Source organism: Cyprinus carpio, chromosome A6 (genome assembly GCF_018340385.1).
Source record: "Cyprinus carpio isolate SPL01 chromosome A6, ASM1834038v1, whole genome shotgun sequence".
In the NCBI taxonomy this organism is placed as follows: domain Eukaryota; kingdom Metazoa; phylum Chordata; class Actinopteri; order Cypriniformes; family Cyprinidae; genus Cyprinus; species Cyprinus carpio.
The window spans coordinates 7,900,180-7,928,062 of NC_056577.1; the positions used below are offsets into that span (position 1 = coordinate 7,900,180).

A 27,883-nucleotide genomic window follows, 5' to 3' on the forward strand; every position below is an offset into this window, starting at 1 on the left:
CTATCAAGAATCTGTCCAATAACAAATGACTAAATTATTCGCCGTTTTGATTTAGAATTTATTTCAGTTCAATACAGTCCAAAAATCAGCATTATTTGGAAAAGTGTAATATTGAACGACAGGCATTATGTGTATTAAAACCACAGAATACTAAACAGTTTACCAATTTACCACACAACTAACCAACAAATTTATCATTTAATATTTGTTATATATGGAAAGGCAACAGAGTAAAACCTGACACGTGACTGGTTTCAGAAGCTGTATTGAGCATCACAGGAATAAATGCAAACAAAAACATTGTGCATGTGCCTTACTCATAAAACATGAGCAAAACTTATTAATTTGTGTGTTAATCACTGGTAAACACATTATGTAAGGTGTCACATTTAATTGAATGAGGCTGGATGAGTCAATAAGCCTAATTCTTTGAACAGAAACTCATCAAATTAGTGCAAATGATTCTTTAAACCGTTCTCATCTAAAGCATCCCACTGAATTGAATGTGACAGTGTACATAAGAATAGTTTTACACATGATTTACACAGAAATGTGTTCATGAACTATGTGTTTGTCTCTTGTAAGGCAAATATTTATCTTGTAAGTAAGATTTTTGTGGGTTATAGAGTCAAAGTTGATGTTGCTTATGTTCCCTTGATGATCCTGAAGTAAAAAGACAAGCGGCGACAGAAGAGTGCTCTATGCCCCTGCATCCGAGACGCATGTCGAGTATCTGTACGTGTAGAGTTTGTTATCTGCTCCTCCACTCAAAATCAACTAGAAGAAAAGCAGACAGAGAAAAGAAATTGTGATAAGTCCACAGAAATATACTCCAAGTTTACTCACTATCAAAGACATGAAATGGTTTAAAATACAGCTTTCTTTCTCATGTTGATGCATTTTCTATTTAAACAGGAAGTAAGAAGTACAGCCAGAAAAAACCTTAAACTAATGGTTCTCAAACTTTTTGACCCACATTTTTCCAAGACAATATTTGAAGGCTGTCATATCTAAGCTGATAAGTACCTTTGTAATAAAAACAAATAAACTCAAAATATGATGCCAGTTTAATGTTGTACATCTTTATATTTAGTGTTTTTAATATTTTAATTAAAACTGTTCATATAAGTCAATGTTAACAATTTTCTGACTTGTTGGTGATTTGTTGAGGGCCCCTGGTTGAGAACCAATGCTGTGTATTATGGATAATTAAACACTTTCAAAATGAGCTTTTCACCATTAACAATTGTTAGACGCACAAACCAACAACTCATTTCATCCAAATAACTATAGAAATTGATAGTCAGAAGCAAGCGCTATTCATATTTAAGGGAGAAGAGACATTGCCTTTCTAGACTGACTGACTGACTAACTTCAGGTCAACAATACTGTTTTTATTTCCCAAATTTAGAAAAATCATCTGAGCATGCTAGCACTTTGATAGCCTCAAAGCTAAAAGATGTACACACAAACATTAATTTGTTTCATTTTAGCAATGTGCTAAAACATGTTAGCAGTGTTAAATCATGCTAGAAACACGATAGCAACATAAGTCATGCTACCAGTGTGCTAAATCATGCTATAAAACATGCTACCTATGAGATAAAACATGCTAGCAGTGTGTTAAATCATGCTATCATCCCATCTTTTTTACATTTTTAGAACCATTTTAAACTTTCAGGCTTTCCCAAGCCAAAGTTTACAAACTTTACTATATCTAAATGTTTATCACACAGAGTACTCATCTTTGTGTGAACAACCCATGTGAGTTCTTGGGGTATTTAACAGTGCTGATAAAACAGACAAATATTTGGATGGTTTGTCGTACCCCATTCTCTGTCCAGTCCACGCACAGAACTTTGTCTTCATGGGCAGCAAGGTCATAGAGTGGAGCTTTACAGCTGTAAAGAAGAAACCAGGACTGTTAGGGACAGATATGCGGTGGCTGATGGTTTTGGGTTTTAATGTATCTGTAAGTCACACACCTCCTTGTGTCCCACAGTTTGACCACATTATCTAGAGATCCTGACACAAGCTGATGCTCGTGCGATGGAGACCACCTGACTGCCGTCACCCAACCGTTATGGGACGTCAGAGACAGGAGAACTAGAGAGCCGTCTGGAAAAAAATAGAAATATAAGCAATTAAAATAACTGTTAGGAGGAGAGGGCATCATTATATGGGATCTCTGATAGTCACCTTTAGATCTTGGGTCCCATAGACGCACATGTCTGTCTGTGCTGCCCGAGGCCAAACGGCGACACAGTGGAGAGTATGAGATACAGTTGAAAACCTTATTGCCCGTCTGCAATACAAGAACATCAGTCTGTAAATCCAACAATCCTTAATGGTAATGTGTAAATATTTTTTATTTCTTAAAATACTTTCTCCTGACCCAACGTAACATACAGAGACTAGTAGTAGCAAACTGAAAACATGGTGGTGCTTTTAACATATTGCGTAAGAATGAGCATCCCGATCAGCCCAACAGACCAATGGTGTATGTTTAAAATTAACTTTCTGTTTGTCTGTTTGGGAAACATGTCTGAAAACAGACATTATTTTACGCTTGCTGACACAAGTGGTGCAAAAATTAAACCCTTCACTTGTCCAGAATCCCCCACCTATCATCACCATCATCATAATAATAATATTGTATTTATTATCTATAAATAAGCAAAACCTTATAGGTAAAAATAAGTATAAACTGCTAATTATAATAATTAATAATAATAAAAATTATTTATAAAATAAATAAAACTTCTATTTTTTATACATTGTTATTTAGAAACATTAACATTTATTATTATTAATATTTATTATTATTTATAAATAATTTGTAAACTTTATATACAGGTCCTTCTCAAAAAATTAGCATATTGTGAAAAAGTTCATTATTTTCCATAATGTAATGATAAAAATTAAACTTTCATATATTTTAGATTCATTGCACACCAACTGAAATATTTCAGGTCTTTTATTGTTTTAATACTGATGATTTTGGCATACAGCTCATGAAAACCCAAAAATCCTATCTCAAAAAATTAGCATATTTCATTCGACCAATAAAAGAAAAGTGTTTTTATTACAAAAAAAGTCAACCTTCAAATAATTATGTTCAGTTATGCACTCAATACTTGGTCGGGAATCCTTTTGCAGAAATGACTGCTTCAATGCGGCGTGGCATGGAGGCAATCAGCCTGTGGCACTGCTGAGGTGTTATGGAGGCCCAGGATGCTTCGATAGCGGCCTTAAGCTCATCCAGAGTGTTGGGTCTTGCGTCTCTCAACTTTCTCTTCACAATATCCCACAGATTCTCTATAGGGTTCAGGTCAGGAGAGTTGGCAGGCCAATTGAGCACAGTAATGCCATGGTCAGTAAACCATCTACCAGTGGTTTTTGGCACTGTGAGCAGGTGCCAAGTCGTGCTGAAAAACGAAATCTTCATCTCCATAAAGCTTTTCAGCAGATGGAAGCATGAAGTGCTCCAAAATCTCCTGATAGCTAGCTGCATTGACCCTGCCCTTAATAAAACACAGTGGACCAACACCAGCAAGCTGACATGGCCCCCCAGACCATCACTGACTGTGGGGTACTTGACACTGGACTTCAGGCATTTTGGCATTTCCTTCTCCCCAGTCTTCCTCCAGACTCTGGCACGTTGATTTCCGAATGACATGCAAAATTTGCTTTCATCCGAAAAAAGTACTTTGGACCACTGAGCAACAGTCCAGTACTGCTTCTCTGTAGCCCAGGTCAGGCGCTTCTGCTGCTGTTTCTGGTTCAAAAGCACATGCCTGTGCACGGTGGCTCTGGATGTTTCTACTCCAGACTCAGTCCACTGCTTCCGCAGGTCCCCCAAGGTCTGGAATCGGTCCTTCTCCACAATCTTCCTCAGGGTCCAGTCACCTCTTCTCGTTGTGCAGCGTTTTTTGCCACACTTTTTCCTTCCCACAGACTTCCCACTGAGGTTCCCTTGATACAGCACTCTGGGAACAGCCTATTCGTTCAGAAATTTCTTTCTGTGTCTTACCCTCTCGCTTGAGGGTGTCAATGATGGCCTTCTGGACAGCAGTCAGGTCGGCAGTCTTACCCATGATTGCGGTTTTGAGTAATGAACCAGGCTGGGAGTTTTTAAAAGCCTCAGGAATCTTTTGCAGGTGTTTAGAGTTAATTAGTTGATTCAGATGATAAGGTTAATAGTTTGTTTAGAGAACCTTTTCATGATATGCTCATTTTTTGAGATAGGAATTTTGGGTTTTCATGAGCTGTATGCCAAAATCATCAGTATTAAAACAATAAAAGACCTGAAATATTTCAGTTGGTGTGCAATGAATCTAAAATATATGAAAGTTTAAGTTTTATCATTACATTATGGAAAATAATGAACTTTTTCACAATATGCTAATTTTTTGAGAAGGACCTGTAAATGTAATTAGCATTTCATGCTCTCCTGTCCATATGTGTAAAATACAGTCACTAGACAACTAAGGATGTTTTATAAGAAAAGCAAAAAAATAAACAAATCACTTTCAAATAAAAAAAACAAATGGATCGAGCTGGTGTCACTCACTAGCGTACTCTTCTGCCCACCAGTCTCTGCATCCCATAGACGGATGGTGTGATCCCATGATGCACTGCACAGCTCCTCAGCATCCATCCAGAGCACAGAGGACACTGCCTCATTATGACCAGAGATAGTCATGAGGGGAGTCTAAAGCAGAATAACAAGCATTTATAAAACTGCAAAGCATTAATTAATAACAAGAGTCTTTGTGTCATGAGGATGCACAGACACTAACCCGCGTGAGCCCCATCTGCTCTGTTTTCTGTTTTTTGCGTGGCCTGTTGGGTTCCTCCATCTCATCCTCTTCCACTGTTGGCACTGAGGACAACAACAATACGAGTCAGATTTTTTTTATGTATTATGTAATTATTAAGTAATTATGTATTTTTTATGTAAATCTTTTTGAATTAAACATCTCACAGAATGAAGGATCCAAAGAAAACATACCTGCTGACCATATCTTAAGCATTTTGTCCCATGAGCCACTGCAAAACTGAAGAGAAAACAAAACATGAGACACACATATGTAAAGTAAATCAAATGTATGAGCTTATTTTTGGTGTTATATTATTATTATTACTGATATTATCTTAAAAAAAAGTTTCGTGTTAGTAAGAATTTATATATATATACATATATACATATACACACATATATACACACATACACACATATATACACACATACACACATATATATACACACATACACACATATATATACACACATACACACATATATATATACACACATATATATATACACACATATATATATACACATATATATATACATATATATATATATATATTTATATATATATACATATATATATATACATATATATATATATATATATATATATATATATATATATATATATATATATATATACACACACATATATATAATTTTTTTAAAGAAGTCTATTATGCTCACCAAGGGTATATATATTTGATCAAAAATACAGAAAAACAGTAATATTATAAAATATTATTGCATTTTAAAATAACTGTTTTCATTATTCTAATATGCTGATTTTGTGCTCAAGAAACATTTCTTATTAGTATGAATGTTGAAAACAGTTGCAGCTTAATATTTCCGTGGTAACAGTTATAATTTTTTTTTTCAGGAGTCTTTAATTAATTGAAAGTTAATTGAAGTCTTTTGTAACATTACAAATATATCTTTACTGTCAATTTTGATTAATGCATCCTTGCTGAATATTAAATTCTTAAGAAAAAAAGACTAGCAAACACACACAAACCTTCGTCCTAGAGGGGTCGACGGCAACTGTGTCTACACTTCCTGCGTGTCCACGGCAACAGTGTCGGGCCTTCACTTCATTCCGTTCAGAATTCCACTCCCACAGCATGATTGTTTGATCCAGAGAAGTGGTCAGGAGCAGAGAGCTCAGACCATCTAGGAGGCACAGAAGCATCAAACACAGGTAGAACTGACAGAAACCTCATGCATCATTAACTCTCAGATTCATACATTCAAATACATATTATGCATCTCATACTGGGAACCTATCAAATAAATGCACTCATGATCCAGTCTGAAGATTCTCACCTCTCTTCACCCAGGCTACATCCTTCACAACATCAGTGTGTCCAGCCACAGTCATCACAGCCTTCCCTTCCATAGACCAAATCCGTGCAGTCTTATCATAAGAGCCTGTGAGGATCCTGGGATTCGGGCACAGAGTAAAACGAGTTTAATAGATCAGCCACAATTCTGTCCAAGCAAATTAAATTTTGGCTTCTGTTGAGTTCACCATTCAGAATCTGCCTCCACCGAGCTGATCCAGTCATCATGCATGATACACTCCTCCGGCTGCGGGGCTGTGAACTTCTCCACATATTCTATTTCCACCACTTCTTCCTGTTAACACACACACTCAGAGATGAGCATGTAACCAAACTGCAAATATATTTTTGCAAGTTTTTTATAGCAGTTTGAATGTTAAAAACAGCTTGAAAATGGTTAAACAATTACACCAATTCATATGGATTACTTTTACAGTGTCATTTTTTTCTTTACTTTTTGAAGATTTTGTTTGCATGGATTTTCAATGGATAGATAAAAATTATTCGAGAATATTAAAACAGTAATATTGTAAAATATTACTACAATCTAAACTAACTGTTTTCTGTTGTAATACATTATAAAATGTTATTTATTCAATCACATGATCATACTGAAATCATTCTAATACGCTGATTTGATGCTCAAGAAATATTTCATTTATTATTGAAAACGGTTGTCCTGCTTAATATTTTATATCCTTTTCACATTTTTTTTTTTCAAGATTTTTGATGAAAAGACAGTTCAAAGAAACATTTATTTGGAAATAGAAATCTTTTGTAAAAATGTCGAGACAATAAAAAAAAAAAAAAAATCATCTTAATTTGGGTTCCAAAGATAAGCAGAAGTCTTGAGGGTGAATAAATGATGACAGAATTTTCATTTTTGGTTGAACTATCCATTTAAATTCAGTCTCAAATAGTTTGACTGAAATGATACTTTACTGTCAAACAATCTGATTTGAGCTTGTCATTTTTGCGCCCAAAATATGTATCACAGGGTCAGTGAACAGGCTGTACAGATGTGTGCTTGTGACTAAATGAAATCCACTGCCATACCGTTGAGATGTTCTCTGTCTCCATGTGATTGGCCAGTTTAGTGCGGAGAAACTGACCTCGAACCAGGAAATCAAACTCGACATGTTTGTGTCCATCTGTAAAAAGACACACGAGTGAATCTAATCTAAGAAAAAATACAACCAAGCACTGCCACTCTAACAGTCAGGGGCTGTATTACAGGATCATCCTATCTGTTTTGTAACCATGGCTATTTCACTTTTTAAATTCTTAATAATTATGACAGGAAGTTTCTGTAATACAGTCCATGATTCTTAAATCGGTGAGAGTCTTACTAACAGATTCCACACAATTTGTGGAAAATGTTTTTTAGGACGTCCTGCAGCATAACAAGGTGAAAACAGGTGATTAAAATAAACGAATGGTAAACTAGCTGACCATGGTTGGCTTCCAGCAGCTTGTTGATGACACCACTGAGATCCGCCACCTCCGAGGCAGCAGGGATGGAGAAGGGAACATCATCTACCAGATACCTACAGAGAAGAGAACATCTTCCATCTCGTGCAAACACAGCTTACATCTGTCTCATTTAAAAACCGATAAATACCCAGATCATTCTGAGCACAGCTTCACTATATGAACAACACTATGAATACTAGCAAGCTAAACGTTTCAGCTATTTGTATTATGCACACCAAATATACTCACTTTTTGTTTTCGGTGAAGAACCGGGCCTGTACCTGCGACATTTTATCTTGTTATACTGTAACTATTTAGAAAACACGTCTAATCCGTGGCGAACTTCACCATGTGGCTCCCCAATGCGTGCGAGTGGAAGACGTGAGAGTCGATCACAGAGCAATCGATGTTCGACAAGTGCCTTTGCAACTCTTCATGTCTGATTTGAGCTCCATGCTGAACGAAAATACAAAGCAGCTAAAGTGTCTGTGGATTTTCATTGTAAATGTTGTAAAATATGTTTGATTCAGTGTAAATCCATAACGAGATGCTGCACAATGGAAACATTTTACTGCTCTCCCCTGCTTCTCAGATCTTTTCCTGAAAAAACACCAGAAATCTCCCATGTCTAGAATTACAAAAGAGATCTTAACCATGTCTCACACTGAGTCTTATAAAACTCTAGAGTTTTATACATGGGGTGGCTGACTAATCGTTCCATAGACCATGTTAGAAATTCAGTGTATAACTCAAACCTTGAATTAATTCTACAATTGCTGATTACTTCACATTACCCCACATTAGCTATACATTCCTACAATAACTTTTTGTTATACACATTTTTGTGTATTTCCATGGATGAAACACTGACATTGAGTGATTACATGAGACACTATACATTAAGTATAGTTAAGCCCTCGGATGTTCATTCATGCGGTTAAAACCATTAGCTCAAAGTTAAGACCAAAGCTTATTGCTTAGCCTTTTTTTTTTTTTTCGACCGACGATTGTATATAATATGGTCCTAAAATATTCTTTTCAGCAAGCAAAATATAATTTCTTTTGATTTTTGGGTGAAATGCAATCAGGGCATGCTCTGCCATGGTTTCCCTCATGCTCTGACTATATATTAACAGTTTTTCTTATTCAATTCTATTGTTATTTTCTCTACGGAAGAAAATAATATCACAATATAAATACGTTCATATGTATAAATTTCTATATATATCTTGAGCTATGAAAGAACAACCTCTGATCAATGATGTTTCCTTTTGTGGAGTAGTATTTTAGTATTTTTATATTATAACAGACTAGACAGAACTAACCTTTTAGAACAGACAGAACTGAATCCATAGTTCAATAAATTGTGCAAGTACAGAGGAACTTTGTTCCATTTTCCTGCGTTCTTTTCAAATATGTGATGGCCTGTCAGCCAGTAGCAGTTAAACAGCAGATGTGATATGTATTTCATACTTTGTCTTTTTAAAAAGCCATGTTCTTCTACTTCCTGTTGTTGTGCTCTTGTACACATCACAGTTCTGAACGAACAGCAATATATCATGTTTACGCACAACATCACATCTCTTTATCCAGACATCCTTGACAAACATGTCCCAAGCAGTCTGATCAACACCCATCAAACTGACAGCCGACATAGTAACTTTGCACTGTTTAGGTCACGTCGTCCCAGCAGGCCGAGGGGTCAAGGTAGTGTCTGCTGTGGGTCCGCAGCTGCAAGAGGCCTCTCTGTTTTTCCCAAGACTCTCCGCTGTTGCCGACCTGTCTGGGGACACCATGCAACTCTCCTGAGTCTGCTCCCTTGGCAGTGAGCACCCGTGGGAGGCAGTTTGAGAGATAACGTACCGCTTAAAGATCCCAACATTACCTCACCAGATAAGGCAGAGGGAGGGGATGGAGCCGAGCGGCGTGGACATTGGGCCTTTGGGTGGAGGAGAGGGCCGAACCCCTTCAAGCATTTCGAAGGAAACGCTCAAATGCTGTCATTTACACACTGTTTCGGTGGTCTGGCCGGTGGTTCTCATGGCAGAGCGAGCTCTGGAAGAGGATGTGGCACAGGAGAGGAGAGAGATGGGCAGAAGGAGTGTGCGGACACAGAGATGGACACAACCATGCATGAAACAGGAAACACATCGAGAGCCAAAGAAGTGGGTGAGTGAAGGAAGAAGTGGATGAAGTGGTTTGCGCGCAAAAGGATTTAAAACGTTTGGTTATGAAGAGAAATAAGACATCATGAGTTGGGTTTTATTGTGTATCAACATGCGCATATAGCTTTTTACAAATTAGTTCCAAATTGCTTCAGTACAGAATGTTGAATTTTTTTTATTAATATTTTTTTTATATATATTTTAAATAAATATTAACAAATAAATAATAAATTATAAATGATATTATTAAATAAATATTATTTCTAAAACTATTACAAATATTTAAAAAACGTTATATTATACTAAAAATTTCTGAAATATTTAATTTTAACTTTTCACTTCTTTGCTGATAATATAGTTTATAATGAAAAGTATGTATTACAATGAAAAAGGCTAAATAAAAGCTTTCAATAGATTTCAAACCCACTTTAGATTATATTTAAATACTTTGTACTAAAGTTAAAATGAATAATTAGATACACTAAAAAAGTGTAGAAGCAATTCTATCTTAGAAATAGCTTAATTTCACACAAAAATTACAAAGAAACACCAAGTAACATAAATGAAGTAGAAAAACTAATTATAAACTAAGTAAACTAATTAAAAACAAAACAAAATTATTTACAACTTTGAAAGAACATTTTTTTCAAAGTGTACAATGCAATTATTGTGTAGACAAAGGTATTTACATTGTACTTACAGTTTAAAAATACATTCATATAATTACGGCTGTAATTAATTTAAGTAAATGCATCTGTGATTACACTGTTGACCCTTTAACCACCCTTAAACTTACCCATACTGCTAAACCTGTCCCTAACCTACCCGTATTCCTCATCAGTAGCAGCAAAAGTGTTTTGCAATCCCACATGAACACAATAAATACATCGTACCTAACAATTATTCATTTTTGGATAGCATTTATTTTACATGTTCTTTGTGTACATACTATGTACTTATTATAGCAATTACAATAACTTGATAATAACTAGGTACTAACCCTGAACCTGAACTTAACCCATGTAGCTACCTTAGTACTTTCTTGGGTAATAAAGTACTAGTAGTTTGATACAACTAGTAATTAAAGATACCTTATATAAAGTGGGACCCACCTCTAAAGATTCACAAGACATGGTAAGAAGTTTTCCCTCGTTCCTTTTTGATTGTCTTCTTAGGTAAGGTCTGGACCGACAGCTCCATCCAGTGCATGTAAGACCCAAAACTCTCCTGAGAATGCAGCGAGAGAGAGGAGTCGCGTTCGGAACCTTAGACAAGCCTTCCACAGCCTGCAGGCTGCCTTACCCTCCGTCCCTCCCGACACAAAACTCTCCAAGCTGGACGTCCTGGTACTGGCCACCAACTATATCGCCCACCTGACCGAAACCCTGGACCAGGGTGGGATGTTGGGTGACCATACCATCCTGCAAAGAGCAGAGTACCTGCATCCTGTGAAGGTGAATGCTTGTTAATATTAGGTATGATATGAAATAACATGTTATATAGTGCTATCTATTTAAAGTTTTACATTATTGTAACATCTTTTCTAGGTTTTTTAAGGGATTCAGTAGGCTATCTTGTGTATTTAATATATACATGGAGAAAGATTAAAGTGATGGACTTGTGTCTTCTTTCACAGAAATGGCCCATGCGTTCTCTTCTGTACTGCGGGAACATAGGAGAGCGACTGACAGGAGCACAGATCAGTCAGGAGGCATGTTGTCTGCCTAAGGTGAAAGCAGACTAATGGACTGAGAAGACATTTCAGATACTCAGTCATTGTTGGAAAACACTGATGCATGTTAGAAATTGATTTTTGTAAATATGATTTCTTTTTTAGTTAAATACTAGATATTTCCACATAATTTTCCTTTTATTTTGATTAAACACTAGTATATAATTGTGTTTTTATATTATTCCACATTTATACTGTAGCCGGTTGTGATAGAAAATATTGTCTGTGGTAATAGACATCATGACACAGAGACTGTCAATAGAATATTAAGCTGTATTTTTGAAACATAAAATGTGGGTCAAAAACAGAGCATTCACTTTTTTAAATACATTGTAACATAAAGTGGTCTATTCATTTGCATTCCAGAAATTCTGTAATTAAAGCTGCAGTCCGTAACTTTTTTGTGTTCAAAATTTACGACATTTATAAAATAAGCGTGTACACCATGAATCCATTTTCCAAACCGTGTTTTTGGCTTGTCCTGAATCACTACGGTACACCTATAATAATGCACTATAAGTGACTATTTAGACTGGTTCGGGTAGGTACTATTTAAAAAAGGTTTAGTAAAAAGAAAGGATGCTACTTCAAGTGAACATGCATGTAAAAAAAAAACTTAACTTTTTTGATTTATATATATTAACATATGTTGGATTTTTTACCCTCTTGTATACATTCTAGAGTAGATACTACCTTTTAATCTAGAATGTTCCTTTACGTTTTTACCCATTTAGAGCATAACTAAATTAACAGGTCACTTTATCTCTACCGGCCTTATCTTGAGTATTTGGGTTTAATGTGCCTGTTCTGTACTTGATAGTAATAAAATGAATGTCTTGATTAGTGGGAAGGGAGGATTATTATAAGGAACACTTGGCAACCACACATGAGTGGAGAACCCCCATGTCCTCTCAATCATGGGTAGCTTAGCAGATCCACACTAAAAACACAGCATTTTCTTATTTATTTAACTTCAAAAATCCCAAATCATTACAAATTATAAGAGCTAGTGAAAAACTAAACAGTGGTCTAAGCTACTTCTTAAATTCTTAAAATTCATTTAGGACCACCTTTAATGCTGTTTAACCCACGCATGAATAATTCAGTCTCAAATGAGAAAAAACTTCTTCATGTTTCTTTTTATTATAGTACAAGAATAAAATGATTATTTTATCAAAATAATGTGTTTTGAGAGATTTCATTGCAATTGAAGATAGTAGAAAATATTCCAGAGGTACTTTACCACTTTCATCAGTCATGTTAAATTTGTATTGTTATGAATAAAAATGCATGGGGGTGATGCATAACAATTAACCCAAGATGGATAATCAGATTACTTTTTGCCCCCTAAGTAACTAGTAAAGCATTACTTTTTAATTTACAAGAAAATATGTTACTTTTTCAAATAATGCCAGTTACTTTGTTTATCCCCATTTATTGGCTGACAGCTCTCCTGTCTTCATGTTGAGAGAAATTGGGAGTGAGAGCACTGTGTGTGCTGTGTAAACATGATGCTTACTGTAGTGAGACCAAATGTGAACATGTACTCATCTCACTCGCACAAAAACAGAATCAGTATTCCTCAAAATGAATAAGGGAAACTCAGAATATGATGCAAACCTGCAATAATTAAATATGTTAAATCCCATTTTATCAATCAATGTCTTTGCTGCTGACCTTCGATGTCATACTAATAAGCAAAAATGTTTACACAAAGCATAATGCTAAAGGTCAAAGATCATCACCTTTGTGATCTATATTATTTAACAAAGCCAAAGCCTGACTTCACACTGATGTAAATTACCATGAAATTTATAAGGAACTCATTTTTCAGCACTCTAAATCTAGAGTTTGTATTTTACTTGTATTATACATTGCTACTTGCATCAGTTATTTTACAAAATAAATGCACTTTCAAGACACTGGTTCAAACATGTCAACCACCATAAAAGTGGCTAAATTTGTGTTGTGTTTGTGTGGTGAGCCACATGACCATTCTCAACTATTCATATCCAGAGCTTTGCAAAACAAGGGCTCCCATCCATAAGAAATGGTCAAGGCCAACTCCGTAAATCTGTCCAAGTTCCTGATAAAACCATTTTCTCATGTTAATAGCCAAAACGGACTAGAGAGGACTGCGCTACTAAGGCAAGGGTTATGCAGCCAGAGAACAAGGGCAAATGTTTGCTGCGTTAGAGTCTCTGCCACCACAACTCATCCTCACCATTTAAGGAGTGTTCTCACCAAGTAACATTAAGCTGAAGATGAATGGATCTGGTTTTAATGATAATACTGAATACTGTAATTAATTGAGGAAATTCTGGGATCTATGGGATAAACATGTCAACACTTTTTTTTTAGTCTGACGCAATATTAGTGCCTACTCAAGTTCCATAAAAACATTAATCTAAATGATTTCTAAAAATGTTTTTAAAGTAAATTATCTCGATTTTAGATCTAAAAATAAGACAAAACAAACATTAACTCACTCTAGCATTTTTTATTTTATTTTAAAATCTGACTGCAAGGTGTGGATGTAAATTGATACATATATAACTAATTCATAATAACTCTTGTAATTCCACAGCCATTTTTATAACAAACATCACATTTTCTAGTTACATTTAAAACATTTTGTAGGTCTTTGAGTAAAAAACTGGATAATCCATTGCATTTGCTGATGAACAAGAAACTGAGTGTGGTGTAACATTTTTACATTTTATGCTTGAGCGCAAACTGATAATTAAGTTCTATGCCTTTTTGCCTACAAATATTAAAAACGAGCTGCTTTCTCCTTAAGAGCTGATTTACTGTAGCTTGGCTCAGAGGTACAGTGATATCCAGAATCTGTCACTTCCTCTCATGTTAAAGAGATAATCAAAATTGCTGCTCTATCTTCTGCTCATTAGACCTAGAACATACTGATGGCTGGCTAAATTTATGCAGTATTTTGGCCAAGTTTCTTGACTTGGCCTGATCTTACTGGAACAAGGATAGAGGAGGAACCAGAGAGGAATGTAAAACACACACACACAAATAAAACATGAAATACTCCATCCTAAGATTTGGCTAAATGTCCTCATGCTCCAGAGTTTCATCTCCACTAAATTTGTAAGCAGCATCTTATTTCCTCTTTGGGATTGAGATCATCTGGAACAAAGTTCTTTGGATTTGAATTGAAAAGATTTTAATTAAAACGGGTCAAGTGCAGAACTACAGATTTGGGCGAGCAGCCCTGTGGCTGAAGTTCAACAGCCAATATATTTCTAAACTACAACTCAATGTTACACTTTGTATAATGCACTAACCATGAAAAAGCACAAAACAAAAAAATGAGCTCACATGCTAGAAACATACAGTATTTAATAATCACAAAACATACTCCTCACAGATCATTCTTTTATAATGTGATCCCACTCATTCACTTTAAAATGAAAACATTCACTTAAAAAAGACTAACTAAACTGTATGATCCAGTACAACTCGATACACAGAAGCATCAAATTATATAAATTTATCGACTTTTTTTTCTAGCAATCAAGCAATATGGAGAGAAAATGTCCTATAATTAAAATATATTTTTTAAAGAATGACGACAGTCCACTGGAACTGTTGATTGTGAGCTGGGCCAGACACACAAAAGGGGGATGTGACGTCCAAAAACTATTAAAATGTCATGTTATATACAACAAAGTTCAGGAAAAAAAAAAAAAAAAAAAAAAAAAAAAAAGAGTCCAATTCATCTATTCGTCCTCTTTAACCTTTTTCTTCTTTTTCTTCTTCTTTTCTGTTGTCTGTAAAAGGAAAAAAAAAACATTAGGATTTATAAAACAAAATATGATTGCGTTTGGCATCATGGTCCTCACCTCTTCTGCTGGACTGACTGCCGCTTCTTCCACCTCTTCCTTCGGCTCCTCCTCAGCCGCTCGTTTCTTTTCCTTCTTTTTCTTTTTTGTCATCTATAAAGCATGAGTAGTAACATGTAGAAACTACAAGACGTACTTATCACACATCATATAAGTGCTCAAAGAAGTGTTTCAATGTAAAATCTGGTCCTCAGATAAGCTGGACTTAAAGGGATAGGTCACCCAAAAATTTAAATTACCCATGATTTACTCATCCTCTAGGCATCCTTGGTTTATATGACTTTCTTCTTTCAGATGAATTCCAATCAGAGTTTTATATATATATATATATATAAACATATATATATATATATATATATATATATATATATATATATATATATATATATATATATAAAGTCCTGGCTTTTCCAAGTTTTATAATGGCAGTGAATGGGTGTTATTTATTAATAATCCAAAAGAAGTCCAAAAAGCCCATCCATCTATCAAAAAGAGTGTCCCACACGGCTCCGGGGGGTGAATAAAGGCCTCCTGAAGCAAATCAATGCCTATTGTAAGAAAAATATCCATATTCAAACTTTATAAACAGTAATCTCTAGCTTCCGCTAACTATCGTATGTGCGTTACACAAGAGAGTGGCGTCCAGCGGATGACGCAGGTGTAGAGTAAGGTTCGGTGAGAATAGGATGTGTTCGATGTGTAAAGGAGCAAAGGAAAACCAGTCTCTTCTTAGCTTAGCTCGAAATCCTCTGAGATTTTTTTTTTTTACAAATCCTCGTTTTGTACTTCTAATTCGTGACTGGTGTTTTGTTTTGCTCTCTCCTCCGTGCTTCTCAAGAGAAGAACAATGTTCTATTGTCAATGTGTCTATAACAGTTTGCTGAAGCTACACATAACAGTTTATAAAGTTTTAAATATGTATATTTTTCTTAAAAAAACATCGATTCGCTTCAGGAGGCCTTTATTCACCCCCATACACTTTTTATGATGGATGGATGCACTTTATTGGACTTCTTTTGGACTATTGATAAATAACACCCATTCACTGCCATTATGACGCTTGGAAGAGCCAGGACATTTTTCAATATAACTCCGATTGGATTTGTCTGAAAGAAGAAAGTCATATACACCTAGGGTGAGTAAATCATGGGGTAATTTTCATTTTTTGGGAGAACTATCCCTTTAAAGAAAGAATGATCCCATGTCAGCATATTAATGACTCAGAGAATTAAATGCACCATCAACCAGAGATGAATTAATCTTTCCACCCCTCTCACCTCCTCTGCCGGGCTGATGGCTCTCTCCTCCTCTTCTGGCTTGGATTCCTCCTCCGCTTTCTTCTTCTCCTTTTTCTTCTTCTTCTTTGGTGTCTCTGTTTCTGCTCTTCTGTGATTAATATTCATTTAATGTTCATCTGTATTTAATGTGCGTCTGCAAAACCAGTTAAGCCATAGTGTTATGCTATATAGATGTTTACCTTCTGTGGGGGCTTCCCTCTTTACTTTCTTGGCTTTAGCCTCCACTGGCTTCTCTTCCTCCTCGCCCTCCTCTACCTCTTCAATCTTCCTTTTCTTTGATACAGTGGGGAGTGTGGAGTCCCCAGATGGGTCGTATACCTTTACATCACTGGTAGGAAGTAAAACATGTAAATCTAAGGCTGTCACAAATTAAATTTGGCAAGATATTAAAAGTAATTTTTTTCTGTATCAGTAACAGATCTTACAGACAGAAGGTCAATAAATAGCATACTTTATAAATATAATCTTTAATACTTTAATAATAATAATAAAAATATGAAGTATTTCTGTAACAAATCTCTGTAGCGGCCAAAAGTGAAATCACAGTGTGTTACATTCATAATCCACAATAGGCCAAAGACTTTAAGCGAAGCATATGAGGGCACTAACTGAGATTGTCTTGAAAAAAAAAAAAAAAAAAGATTATGGACCTTTAACATTTACTTAATTCACATTTGAATTATAATCTGATGTGTGACTGGAATTAGTTACTTAATTTTTTTTGTTTTTGAAAAATCTCTTATGCTCACCAAAGCTGCATTTATTTATTCAAAACAGGGTAATAACAGCAATATTCTGAAATATTATTACAATTTAAATCAACTTAACTTATTTCAAGATATTTTTTGATGAAAAGAAAGATCAAAAGAACAAGAAAATCGATTGTAAAATTATAAATCTTTAGTGTGACTTTTGATTAATTTAATGCATCCTTGCTGAATAAAAGTTAATTTCTTTCATTAAAAAAACCATCCTGTCCCAAAACACTTTAATGCCAGTATGTCAAAAGTGTTGTCGTGAAGTAAGATCTAAACAACGTGGATGAAAAAACACTCACCTCTTGTGTTGATATTTATCAGCCCTTGCCAGAGCTTTTCCTGACCCGCTGATGCGTCTGATCTAGGACAGAAAATCGACAAAACTATTTATCAAGGATTTATCATTCTGACTGCAAATGCAATGTGTTGCTTTACTTTAGCATGCTTTCCTATGAAAGAAGTGCTGTATACAACATCTGCATATAAAGAGCAAATAAAAACCAAGCTCAGAAGAGATAGTGACTAAATGACCCACATGGTTTTTTCAGGACTGTGACATGAAGCCATCTTCATCACCGCTTGTGACACATGATCACAGATAAAAAAAAAAAAGTACCCCATATCAACTAACCCCTTTCTCCTCCAGGTAGCGTAATCGTGCCTCCAACTTGGCTCTATTTTCCACTCCCATCTCTGCATTGGTATCTTCTCCCAGCGCATCGTAACGGATGGCAAGGGCTGATTTAGCAGCCAGCATTCTGGAGATTTTACCCTTGTTCTTGGCTGTGGTTTGCCCCACCAGAGAGGCGTGATAGATGAGGCCGTATTTAGGTGTATCCCGGCGGGTTTTCAGAGCACGGAACAGAGCTTTTTCTGCCCCGAGAATCTGTACAGTGGACGCAGGATGCTTGGCCAAGTTCAGCAGAGATCCTGAAGAGCCAAACACAAGAAAATTAATTTTTTTAAAAAAATGCAATATTAGACAGTGGGTAGAGGTTTCATCACAAGTAAATTAACACTTTCAAACACCATGCTCACCTGCATGTGAAATGAGACGGGCTCCCACTAATTCTCCCACCATGACTGTCAGGTTGGGTGCAATTGCCATCATACGATTCTTCAGATAATCATACAGCTGTGAGCGATACTCTGTAATTTCAATCACCTAGAGAATGAGAAAGAGAAAAGAAAATGCATTAATACACCAGAGGTGATAAGTTTCCTTAAAGGGTGGGATTTAAAATTAACAATGGAACTACGGTTAAAACGAATTAATGTAAACCAATTAAAAGCAACAAGGTGCTGAAATATCTAAACTAAACTTAATTTTTATGTTTAACACACCTGGTCACACAGGTGCATGATGTTGGCAATGTCCTCCTCGGACACCTCTGTTCCCATGGAGATCTCTGCAGCTAGCTTAACCTCTGCCTCAATCTCCTCTGGCAGAATGTCAGACAACTCCATCGATGCCACATTTGTGCGATCACCTAGACATATGGAAGAAGAAAAATACAGTTCAACATTGCATTTTAAATATTTTTAAATATTTTTCAAATATTCCTCCCACAAAAAAAAAAAATTAAAATAAAATTAAAACAAATCCTAAATGTATTTCTTATTATTTAATATTATTATTTTAAATATTTCAGCAAAAAAAAAAAAAAAAAGTCAGGTCAAGTCTTGATGATGAGGTTTTTTTTAATAATTATTATTTTTATATAATATGTATTTATATATATATTAATATGTATTATATATATATAAATAAATAAATAAATAGAACATGCAGCTTTTCACTTCACGAGATGTTAATTGATGGACTGGAGGAATAATATGGAATAAGGAATAATAATTGTGGAATAATATGATTTTTTAATCAGCTTTTTGGACTCTCATTCTGACGGCACCCATTCACTGCAGAGCCTCCATTGATGAACAAGTGATATGACGCTAGATTTCCCCAAATCCGTTCTGATGCAGAAACAAACTCATCTACATCTTGGATGGTCTGAGGGCAGGTAAAGTTCAATTTTTGGTTGATCTACCTGATATATTTCTAAATTTGTTCCTACTTAATCTGCAACTTTTAGACCTCACTGTTTGGGAGGAAAACTGAAATGAAAACTTTTTCTTTCCAACAAAAGGTAAAAGCATCTAATAGATCTGATCTAGACATCTTCATAAAATGCTTACAAGCGTGTACTAACCAATCTTGCGGACACTCTTGCAGTACGCCAGGTTATCTGTGATGATCTTGCCAAGCTCTGGGAAGTGCCAGCCGTACCATTCCCTGCAGCGCATGATGTAGTTATTGAGCTCCTTATCCAGATCATCCAGCAGAGCTGCAGATGAGCAGCAGAGTAAGAGACAGAACCAGGTGTATAGCCGTTTAAGCCATTTCCAATCTATAGATGCTCTCAAGTATGCACAAATGAATAAAAATATTTCTTACAAATGGCTTGAACAATCATGGTGTCCACCTTGTCTGGGCTGAACTTCAGCTTGTACCGTGAAAGACTGAGAGGAAATATGACAAGAAAACCAGTCAATCGCTGCACAGAACCATGAATGTTGAGAGTAATGTGAATGTGAAGTCTCAGTGGTAGTGACGAATGCTGATTAGTATCCTCAGAGAAATCAGACAGCAAGAAATAATCATTGACAAGAGCAAAAAAAAAAAAAAAAAAGTGTAAATCTTGAGATTTATTATTTTAACTGTAAACTAACCTGTGGGCCAAACCGAGAGACATGGCACTGATCTCTCTGGCAGGAAGACCTGTGATAAGCCCCTCCATCTGGTTTCTGATGCCTCTCATGAGCTCAGCTACAGCAGGGCTGTGCACACAGCTCAGGTTCAGCTTCTCCTGCAGAGGGCAACAAAGAGTCTCAGCTAACACAACTTACAGAGAGTTATAATGACAGTCCTAGAAGTAAACTACAATCTTTGCATATTACCAGCCCTGATGCATAACCATAAATAAACCGCTACCAAATGATTCTTCAAGGGTTAAACACAAGCTCAGATGAGGTAGTGACAAAAAGGCTTCATGAATTTTCAGCAACATGACGCAAAGGTCGTCATCATCACAGCTCGTAGGGTTTCATAGTGCAAATATCTTTAATATGACTTCATATGGAATGCATATAGCAAACTGCACTGGCCTGTACAGCACATTTCCCCCAATATTTAGAAAATCCACCATTTACCTTAATGACTCCTCCTAGTTTGACATCAGTGATGGCCAGCTGCTCATGAGCCTCTTTGGCCACAACTTTCTTGAGAACTTTTTTCAGACTTTTCCCCAATTTCCCCTCCACCATCGCCGTGGCCGCTGATATTGACACAAGAAAAGAAAAGTTTTTTTTTTAACATACACACACATATATATATATATATATAGATAAATGAAGTGAAATCTGTGGTCTCAGTGGTAGTGACGAATTACTGTTTGGTGACCTCATGCTTGAATCAGATATACAGAAACATCATAGACACACAGCTGAAGGACAGCCAAACAGCTTTGTATTCATAAATAAAGCACAAATAAAGGATAACAGGAGTTGATGTTTCAATTCAGCACCTGCAAGAGCTTCTGTTGTGTCCTGGAACTTCTCAAAGTGCTTCAGTTTTACACTGAAGGAGAAAAAAAAACATACAAAGAGTGTTACTGACAATGCACAATTGAAAATAAAAATAAATGAAATATTCACAGAGTAGGACACAGTGACAGATTACCAAGATTTTTTAAAAATGTTTAGTGTTCCCACACATTTCAGTCAGAGAAACGCTGTGAGCTTCCTAGTTGTTTGTAATCATGTTATCTTAATGCAAGCGAAAAAGAATATAGTCACCACAGAAATGGACTTATTTTATTAATTCCAGTGACTTGTCTAGTCATGGACAACAGCATCATATATTTCCCGGTTTTCCATGAAAGTGTGAATGCTTAAAATTTGTAGTTCTGCCATAAACAAAATTCTTTCTTATTCTTATTTCTGAGAACTAACACAGTAGGAAAATTACATTCACAAAACTACAACTTACACTTTGTTGGCTTTTTCTGGCGTCTCAAACTCCTTCCACAGGCTGTCCACCTGCTGGAGTTTCTGTTCATCCAGGACCTGCACAAAACAAAAAGCTGATCTTTAAAGCTATCTTTCATGACGGAGATGCCTAAAATTCCCATGAAATAATGGCTGCTGAGTACCATGTGGACCCTTGTTCCAGTAGTAACATGTCGCTTTACACTGTAACTTACAGAGCTTCTTTAATAGTAACTCATGTAAAACAGCTTTAAAAAATTCTGACAACTAAATTATATTTTCTACGACTGACTGATTTAAAAATCGTCCTAACGTGAAGAACAGCCAGAGAAGAGCTCATGCGCAGCTGCGAAGACACAACGTGGCTGGGCCACACGACACAATCTGACCCGTAACTTGCTGACCCCCACTTAAAAATCTGGTTATATACATAGTTACAAAAAATTCCGCATGTACATTCACGAAATTAGTACTTAAAAGGTTTAACTTGCGACTTTCCGAATGGTTTAGGACTGAGAGCACTGCTAACTACGCTGGCTAGCTAATAGTAAACCCAAAACCTATTAATAACTACTTCTGCGAAAACATCATGACATCAACTTTAACATCATAACAAATGTGCTTACCTTGAAGATGGCATAGCCAGCGGCAGTTTCAAATAACACTAACATTTTGATTTTTTTTTCTCGCCCTAAATAAAGTTCACTGCCGCGCTCTCCACATTGAGAGTCTTCCGCTACAGCACAGCGAGACGCTCGTCCACGCGGTGCACATGGAGACAGTGTGCGCATGCGCAGTACTACCGACGAAAAGTGCGCATGTACACTCTCGTCTGAACTAGAGGAACCTCGTGTTGTTTTCATTGGCATTACAAGACCACATATACAGACTATGCACTTAAAACACCAACTCCTTACTGTTCATGTTCAGATTTTCAGCTCTGTATGTTTATATTGTATTTTAATTATTATGGGTTAATGTTAAACATCTACAATCCAACATAAAAATGGTTGTTTATGAATTATTTTAATCTTTCGTAACCCTTTTAAAACTCTCGTAAAAATATTGTAAAGTTGGCTTTGGAACAGTACATGCCTCGAAGTACCCGACACTAACCAGCCAATCAGAAAGAGCGTGATGAGAAAAACAACACCATTTAGGTCAACGACTCAGCGTCATAGGAAGTCCCGCCCCTTTCCAATGACGCGAACGGCGCTGTGATGTGAGTTTGCTGGTAGCAAAACCTCACATTACTGCACATTACAGTTCACTATTTAAACCAAGCAATCGTGATCTTAAGAAGGGCTGTATATTGCGGAATATCATGTCAGACACGGTGAGTTTAAACCTGTTTTACAGAATCCAAGTTGTCTGTGAGAGGAAAACAGAAAGACGGTCTTGTAGAAATTGAAACTAAGTGGGCCCATCTTTTAGCCTTGTCTGTGTTTTCATGGCTAGCTGGCTAGCTGTGTGGTTGGGAAAGTCATACTGAATAAACAGCGATAGCGTTTTAAACAGTATATTGTCGTTGGTTCAGGAATTTCGTACATTAGTTCCGTATACTAGGTTTATAAACTTGAAAAAGAGGCGAATTTCTTTCTCAAATCTTTCCTTTAGCCTGTGTGCTAGTTAGCTGCTGTGGGCCCTGAAAGCAAAGTTCACACTGGCTTGAGGTGATGGAAAATGCTGAACATTTGAGCCACTGTTTATGCAATCATTTTATATACTTCAATTATGAAAAGATGTTATATTTAGTCATGTTGATCTATGTTCTGTGTGTCTTGTGGTCGCATTATCAGTCCGCGATGCTTTACTGTAGTAGGTTGTGTGTTTACAGTCAAAGCACAGCTCGTCACTTTCTTTCACTATAGAATAAAGATGTCAATAATACACTGAGCAAACAAACTTTATCAGGCTGAACAAATTAAATCAGATCTATTTAATAATATAATATATCCAAGAATTGTTTTACTGAACCCACACCCACAATAAGTATTACATTCATTACACTGCATAGAATACAAAACAACATGTCATACAGAATCTAATGGCTCTCGTTTTGCTTTACTAGGAGACCAAGCCCTCAAGTGATGGAGGTGAGAAGAAAGATGGAGAATATATTAAACTGAAAGTGATCGGTCAGGTAAAGAGAAGCATATTTTTGCTAGTTCACCATGAAGTTCAGGTTATCAGATCCCAATTTGGTAATCTTGCCAAAATGTATGATTTCATTTCCTTTTTGCAGGACAACAGCGAAATTCACTTCAAAGTGAAGATGACGACACATTTAAAGAAGCTGAAGGAATCCTACAGTCAGAGACAGGTGAGTCAACACTAGCACACATTTTTTCCTGATCAGGGATTTAGTTAGTTAAATCTAGTTAGGTAGTTAGTTATTGAAATTTAACTTATTCCTATAATTTGCTTCAAGCGCTGAATTTTCAGCAGCCATTACACCAGTCTTCAGTGTTGATCAATTTAATGCCCCCATTAATGAATATTAATGTAAGTGTCTATATCAAAGCACTCAGGGTTCCTCCTACACTGTATGGAATTTGATTATTAGTGATAACCAGGTTTGGATAAGTATGGAACAATATATGTGTTTTGTTACCATAAGAGTCTTTTTTTAACTTAATTAATACTTTGTGGCTGAGAACTTGAATAGAATGATAATGCCTTATAATAAATGTTTTTTTTTTTTTTATCAATAAATTCATAGTATAGCCTACATTATTATACTGGATAGCATATCCTGCCATAATTTTGAAAATTATATTTTCTGAATGAATGTAATCAGTGGCAATATTATTTTGTAACTTATGAATTGAAAGTATCTGAAATCTATGCGGTCAGTGAAAGTGTAAAAGTATATAAAACATAACCTTGTAAATTAGCATTGCAGTTTTGGTAGCATGCTGAGCATTGAACGTATCTGTTTTTGGAGTTAATAGATTTGTATGAACTACATAACCTAGCTACAATATTTCTGCACTTATTTGGCAACAGAATAGCATGCATAGTTCAATTCAATTCAAGTTTATTTGTATAGCGCTTTTTACGATACAAATCATTGCAAAGCAACTTTACAGAAAATTAAGTTTCTACGATATTTAGTAGTAGCTTATCAGTGATGACTGTCAGTTTATGTGTATACGGCAGAAATGTTTGGAAAAATCAATTAAAAACATTAACAAACAGACGATTAACACTATTAACAGCAATTATGCAATCAAACTTATAGCAAAATGTGTTAGTTCTGTATGTTGTTTCAGGGTTAGCATCATCTGAGGTCCTCTGAGGGGTTGGCATCATCTCTTCTCAGGTGTTCTGGATCCAGACTGGAGCTTGTGTAAATCCTAATTACAAAACAGAGAAACAAATAAGAGACATAATTAGCGTAGCTGCTGTTCGAGCCAAGTAAAATTAATTAGTTTAACCCAAGCTATAGTATAATAATGCGCATTTGATCAGATATAACTGCAGTCCAAAATTATGAGATGCATTATTTGAATGCTTGACCAAAGAGATGTGTTTTTAATCTAGATTTAAACCGAGGAAGTGTGTCTGAACCCCGAACATTATCAGGAAGGTTATTTCAGAGTTTGGGAGCCAAATGTGAAAATAGTCGCATTTGGCTCGCAATAGTCAGGGTGATACTTTCATATTAACAGTCTGGAAATGTATGGAATTTTGAAATTAAATGTAAAATGTACTGTAGGAATCCTGAGCACCTCTTTTTTTTTTCAGCCTCTTGCAGGTGTAATTTCCGGTTTTGACATTGTTTGTTTTTCTATTTTATGCAGGGAGTACCCATGAACTCTCTAAGGTTTCTTTTCGAGGGACAGAGAATTGCAGACAACCAGACCCCCAAAGAGGTACAGTACATACTTCCTTGAGTAAAATTACAACGGGTAAAGGGAAGAGAGCAAAAATTCCCTATTGTTTTTGATGTCAAAGACCATGCATCCAATCAATACAAAAATAAATATTTATTTTTAAATTTAATGACATTTGTGTTGACACTTACAACAAAACTTTTCAGACTTTTGGTTCACCACATATTATCAGATGTAAAATCTGGGTAAAATCTCATTTATATTACAAAGGTTTTAAAAAAATGGCTGTTTCAACTTAATTTTGATCAAATAATGCTGAAAATGAACACGTTTCCACAAAAATATTTTCAACATTTATAATAATAAGAAATATTGTATTATATAATTATTACTAAGTGTTATATTTATAGTCATTATATAAGATCTGCAGCACCTCTTTCAATTGAATAGAAATTTTATTTGGATTGTGCTCAGACGACTAGTTTTTTCCCATAAACGCTTTTCTGATTGAGCTAATTATTATTAACTGATTATTAAACTCGATGTAAAAGTAGCTAATTTCTGTTCTGTAACCGGATAAAAAATAAACACAAAATGCTGCTTTTTTTTCCCCCAAATTGTTATAGGAGTAGTTCACCCCAAAATGAAAATTTGCTTAAGGCCATCCAAGATGTAGGTGAGTTTGTTTCTTCATTGGAACAGATTAGAAACTTTTGCTCTGCAGTGAATGGGTGCCGTCAGAATGAGAGTCCAAACAGCTGATAAAAACCCTGATAATAATCCACACAACTCCAGCCATCAATTAACGTCTTAAGAACTGAAAAGCCGTGTGATGTTTTTATCAGCTGTTTGGACACTCATGCTGACGGCACCCATTCACTCCTGAGGATCCGTTGGTGAGCAAGTGATGTAAAGCTACATTTCTCCAAATCTGTTCCGTTGAAGAAAAAAAACGCACTCACATCTTTGACAGCCTGAGGGTTAGTAAATTATCAGCAAATTTTCTTTTTTTGGTTGAACTGTTCCCTTAAGGTTGCACTAAAGATGACATCCTTTAGGCTAAAATGTGAAGCTACATTTAGCTGAACAAGAGCATAAACAGTCATATCAAAGCCGCTCCTCCTCACCATGTCTCTCTCTCTCTATCTGTTTCAGCTGGGAATGGAAGATGAGGACGTGATTGAGGTGTATCAGGAACAGACCGGTGGCTGTCGAAATGACTAGACCTTTATTTTCATGCTTTTTATTTTTATCTTAATTTTGTATGTATGACATGTATTTCATCTGTTTCCTTTTGCTGTCACCTCAAAGGGAAGCAGAAAAACCATCTGGATCATAATCTGTCAGGGCTGCTGTGTTTGAAGGAGTCGGGCGGAATTACAATAGAAAATGTTTTTCTAGCCATATCCCACGTTCACTATCCTCTGTCCGTTTCTGTGCTAGCCCATCCCTGCCTTCATACACATCTTTTAAAGGATTCTGGTCACGTTCTGCAATGACACATGTAATGTTGTGTTGTGCCCTGAGCTGAGTGAAAACAGTCTTGTTTAGCTGTAGAGTACTGCTCAAAATCTTTAGATTATGCTATTAAATCCAATCAAAAGGAATATTTGATGACTGTTTTGGTGTTTTCACATTTATAAGTAATTAAGGCATTGTTCATTTACTTGGCCATCATTACATGTTCTGTCAATCCTTAGCTTTCATAAAACACTTGTTCATTTAATTGTTTTTGACTCATTTTATACTAGTGAACACACCTGCCTTAATGTAATAGAAAGATTTTACATTCGGGGATGATTATTTATGTACAATTGTTGTCTGGTGTTAGAAAACTGTAAAATATTTGTTTGCTCTTCTTGCATGTGTCTGCAGCAACTGTGTACAGATGTACTGTAGCCTATATAGGCACAGTATGAATTGCAAGAGGGAGGTCACTGTATTGTGTTGTAAGTGACAAGGTTTTTTTTTTTTTTTTTTTTTGCATGGTTTTGTCTAATGTTTTAGAATTTGTACCCCTGTCTGAATCTGTGTTGTCACCTACTCTTCTGCCAGGTTTTGGATATTTGGCTCCCTTTTAGCCACAATAATTGATTTCAAAACCTGAAAATAATAGTTAAATATGTTGTTTGATTAGTACTCAGGGGCATCATTCTCATACACAGAATAAACACAGCAACAGTGTCACTGTACTCATATTTCTTTTCCTATACTTTTATACTTTTTAATTCTTTGTGAGATGGGAGGGATATTTGGTCCAGATGGTTTTGTGGATATTGGAGAATTATGACTTTGCTTTGTCTTGTTTTTTAAATAAAATGTGTCATAAAACACATTTGTGGTAACTGGTGTTCTTTCAAATCTTGTAGGAAGTGGCCTTGTGAGTGTTCCATTTAAGAACACTAGATGGCAGCAAGTCTTGGATAACAGATTGATAAATGCCTAAGTCCAAAATGTGTCAAAAAATCCATAGAAATCATTGTTTTAATCTTTATTTAAAAAAAAAAAAAATCTAATTTAATAAATTAATAAATATCAGTTAAAGC

At 35.7% G+C, this 27,883-nt stretch overlaps 4 protein-coding genes and 2 non-coding genes across 9 annotated transcripts; 2 read left to right on the forward strand and 4 right to left on the reverse strand.

The window, feature by feature from the left end:
* Positions 1–44: 44 nt before the first annotated feature.
* LOC109080420 (ribosome biogenesis protein wdr12) lies at positions 45–8,043 on the reverse strand. The gene is made up of 13 exons (XM_042757811.1): positions 7,882–8,043; positions 7,612–7,706; positions 7,216–7,310; positions 6,348–6,454; positions 6,143–6,258; positions 5,835–5,989; positions 5,015–5,060; positions 4,803–4,885; positions 4,574–4,714; positions 2,200–2,305; positions 1,986–2,118; positions 1,829–1,901; positions 45–777 (listed from the first exon to the last, which is right to left on the reverse strand). The coding sequence occupies exons 1-13, from the start codon at positions 7,920–7,922 to the stop codon at positions 700–702; spliced, it is 1,269 nt and encodes a 422-aa protein (XP_042613745.1). The 5' UTR covers positions 7,923–8,043; the 3' UTR covers positions 45–699.
* Positions 8,044–9,510: 1,467 nt separating this feature from the next.
* Positions 9,511–12,881, forward strand: LOC109089023 (transcription factor 24-like). 2 transcript variants are annotated; one of them, XM_042757815.1, is made up of 3 exons: positions 9,511–9,801; positions 10,973–11,272; positions 11,434–11,551. In XM_042757815.1, the coding sequence occupies exons 1-2, from the start codon at positions 9,544–9,546 to the stop codon at positions 11,264–11,266; spliced, it is 552 nt and encodes a 183-aa protein (XP_042613749.1). In that variant the 5' UTR covers positions 9,511–9,543; the 3' UTR covers positions 11,267–11,272; positions 11,434–11,551. The 2 variants fall into 2 exon arrangements, with proteins under 2 accessions (XP_042613749.1, XP_042613748.1); XM_042757814.1 differs by having other exon boundaries at positions 9,516–9,801; positions 10,973–11,251; positions 11,434–12,881.
* A 1,991-nt stretch (positions 12,882–14,872) lies between these two features.
* On the reverse strand, positions 14,873–22,328 carry LOC109088996 (nucleolar protein 58-like). Of its 3 annotated transcripts, none has more exons than XR_006160215.1 (15): positions 22,125–22,320; positions 21,500–21,576; positions 21,036–21,088; positions 20,662–20,786; positions 20,182–20,318; positions 19,907–19,971; positions 19,662–19,796; positions 18,796–18,941; positions 18,490–18,616; positions 18,083–18,381; positions 17,751–17,812; positions 16,873–17,021; positions 16,673–16,781; positions 15,396–15,488; positions 14,873–15,323 (listed from the first exon to the last, which is right to left on the reverse strand). XR_006160215.1 is itself a non-coding variant. In XM_042757813.1 (15 exons), exons 1-15 carry the CDS (start codon positions 22,287–22,289, stop codon positions 15,273–15,275), a joined length of 1,797 nt encoding a protein of 598 aa, XP_042613747.1. In that variant the 5' UTR covers positions 22,290–22,328; the 3' UTR covers positions 14,873–15,272. The 3 variants fall into 3 exon arrangements, 2 of the variants coding, with proteins under 2 accessions (XP_042613747.1, XP_042613746.1); XM_042757813.1 differs by having other exon boundaries at positions 16,664–16,776; positions 22,125–22,328; XM_042757812.1 differs by lacking the exons at positions 14,873–15,323; positions 15,396–15,488 and having other exon boundaries at positions 16,669–16,781; positions 22,125–22,321.
* LOC122145440 lies at positions 20,467–20,550 on the reverse strand. The gene has a single exon (XR_006160328.1). It is a non-coding gene; the product is annotated as a small nucleolar RNA SNORD11B (small nucleolar RNA).
* LOC122145439 lies at positions 20,868–20,958 on the reverse strand. The gene has a single exon (XR_006160327.1). It is a non-coding gene; the product is annotated as a small nucleolar RNA SNORD70 (small nucleolar RNA).
* A 348-nt stretch (positions 22,329–22,676) lies between the features above and the next one.
* On the forward strand, positions 22,677–27,670 carry sumo1 (small ubiquitin like modifier 1). Its single transcript, XM_019103159.2, has 5 exons — positions 22,677–22,834; positions 23,570–23,641; positions 23,744–23,821; positions 25,305–25,376; positions 26,493–27,670. The coding sequence occupies exons 1-5, from the start codon at positions 22,823–22,825 to the stop codon at positions 26,559–26,561; spliced, it is 303 nt and encodes a 100-aa protein (XP_018958704.1). The 5' UTR covers positions 22,677–22,822; the 3' UTR covers positions 26,562–27,670.
* Positions 27,671–27,883: the final 213 nt, after the last annotated feature.